At 38.2% G+C, this 2,500-nt stretch overlaps 1 protein-coding gene across 1 annotated transcript in view; it reads right to left on the bottom strand.

Annotated features, from left to right (window-relative positions):
• Positions 1-2,500, bottom strand: part of LOC125042689 (33 kDa inner dynein arm light chain, axonemal-like) — a 15,427-nt gene that overhangs the window by 8,733 nt on the left and 4,194 nt on the right. The window contains exons 2-3 of the mRNA XM_047638499.1: positions 1,637-1,703; positions 21-130 (exon numbers count right to left, since the gene is read on the bottom strand). Coding sequence (XP_047494455.1) covers positions 21-130; positions 1,637-1,703 — 177 coding nt within the window. The remainder of the gene's footprint in view (positions 1-20; positions 131-1,636; positions 1,704-2,500) is intronic.

Here is a 2,500-nt window from a genome sequence, read left to right as displayed (position 1 = left end):
AGTCAGTTTTTCTCACCCACCCTTTGTATCCACCTTTCTCCGTCCTCCTCCCATTCGCTTGGGGGAATGAGAATGTCTATGATCTTCTCGCCCCGCTCTCTGTCTGTCATTTCTTCTTCGTCGTCCTCATCTGTCATTTTAATCAAGAAAAAACATACATCAATATTGTATGTAAAGAGATAAAAGGAATAATGTAGTCTGAAACATAAATTACGTAAGGCATCATCAACAGTAGTGGCAATAATAATAATAGTAGTAACAATAGTTATCATTGATGTTGACGATGATGATAATAATAATAATAATAATAATAATAATAATAATGATAATAATAATAGATAATGGTGTAGTGATGGTGCTAATAAAATTAATAATGCTAGTAATAGTATCAATATTGGTTATATTATTATCAATATCAGTAATAATGATATTAATCAATAATAATAATAATACCTGATAATGATATTGGTAATAAAGTAATAGTAATAGTAACAATTATGATAATGATAACATCCTAATAATCTGTCACTAATACTTTGCCTAATAGCAATAACAATTATGATGTGAACAATATTAGAGCTGGCAATGAACATAGTTCACACAGAAACGGTATAAATGAGGGTGAACAACTCTACAAAGCCATAAATGTAATGGACGTGTTTCGACCATTGATCTCCTCCAGAGTTAAAGTGCATCACAAGGAAATGAATCACAACCTCCCTAACAAGGACTCGAATTCCCGCCACTCCAGGTGATTCCGAAGAAGCTGTAGTAACATCGGCATGGTAATCTCGGTACAACAGTCATTTAGTAGTAACAATGCTTTGCTACGACAAAATTGTTTAATATTTTAAATAAAGGAAAAGAAGAAAACCGCTGAAACAGGCCATGTAACCAGTATAGGAAAATTGAGTTTTTTTTAAGTTGAATTACGTAGAAATACATGTTGCTTACTGTGACTAGGCATATAACTGACTTTGCATTAGCCCCAGTCGTACCGCTAGTTCACGACCAGGGAGTGCCATGCGCCCCTTCGAATGCGTTTTCATGCAGTTATGATCTAGCTCTTGGACTAATCTTCGGTCAAAGAGCAGGTAATCAAACGCTCTTTGCTTTCTAAAATTAGCAAAGACTGCAACATATAATAAATAAAACATGAACCGATGCAGTTGAAGAGGCTGTTGTTCGATTACGATAGTTAAATCAAAATGGTATAATATAATAGTGCAGAGAAGAAGACCAGCAAGCTACCACTGCTGTTCATGGAAGCGGCCATGAAGACTAATAAAAAGGCACTTGTAAACGGATGGATTTACTAACAACGCCTGTATGCGGAGTGCCAGACACCAGCTGTTACAGTGACCAGAGTTTACTCTGGCGGTTGTGAAACAGGTAGAAATGAGAATGAATAACGCCGAATAATGTCTTCCTCAGACGACAAAGCCGATATCAAAATAATTATCGTTTAAACCTCAGAAGAACTATTTAGTCTCGCCGAAAGATTATTTTTTTCTTGTACCCTTTCATTTTATCTTTTTATTCGTTTTTCAAATCTTTCAATCCTACATATACTATCGCAGAAGACGGAATAAGCACGGCCATACAGCCCTCTCAACGAAACCCTTAAGTGCCTTACCTTCGTCGCCGCCGCTCATGTGTATGGCGTCGTTGATGATCTCCAGGTCGTCCTGAGTCTCCTCCTTCTGGGGAATCAGAGCCCACGCGTTAGCCACGAGTCAACTGCGATAATTATTTGCTGGCGGGAAATTTAGGTAATACGCATAGCTAAAGAATACTGTGTTGATATTCATTGGAGGAATATTATCAACGATTAGGTGGAAGTCAGTAATGTTATGACTGAATATCAATAAGGAAACACACAGGATGGCAAATTTTAGATATTAAATATAATACCCTTTTGTATAAAAACACCTGCATTGTTTTGATTACTGTATTTATTGTGTTGGTTTAGACAGCCTATATATATATATATATATATATATATATATATATATATATATATACATAGGCAGAATTTCATCTCGCAGAAGCCACTGGAAGCCACAGATGCTTGTGGTGCGGCTCAATGGTCAGAGGATCACAACTTGCATCGTTCCCTGGTGCGCAGGACTAGGTCACTGCTAAGAAGGGACAAGAAACAGTTTATCAGAAATCTTGCAGAGGAACTCGAAAGCATTTTTCAAGTAAATGACCTTCGTCCTGCCTACCAGGCCCTGAGAATGCTGAATTCAAGCCCTCCTCACAGACGACTGCAGTCCGCTCAGCAAGTGGCTGGATAATCTTAGATCCTGTTGGGGTGTGGATACGTTGAGCTGAGTATGCTGAGCAGTTGTACCAGGTTGATCCATCAACAATAAACTTGGATGTGTCGAGATTCAGCGAGGATCCACCCTCCCAGACTGAAATCAGGAGAGTGATCTCCAAGCTGAAGAAAAGAAAAGCAGCTGGTAGAGAATCTATGGCAAGGGGCTTGCATGCT

Source organism: Penaeus chinensis, chromosome 32 (genome assembly GCF_019202785.1).
Source record: "Penaeus chinensis breed Huanghai No. 1 chromosome 32, ASM1920278v2, whole genome shotgun sequence".
NCBI lineage: Eukaryota > Metazoa > Arthropoda > Malacostraca > Decapoda > Penaeidae > Penaeus > Penaeus chinensis.
Note: the sequence above shows the minus strand (reverse complement) of the source record. Positions and strands in the feature narration are given on the sequence as shown.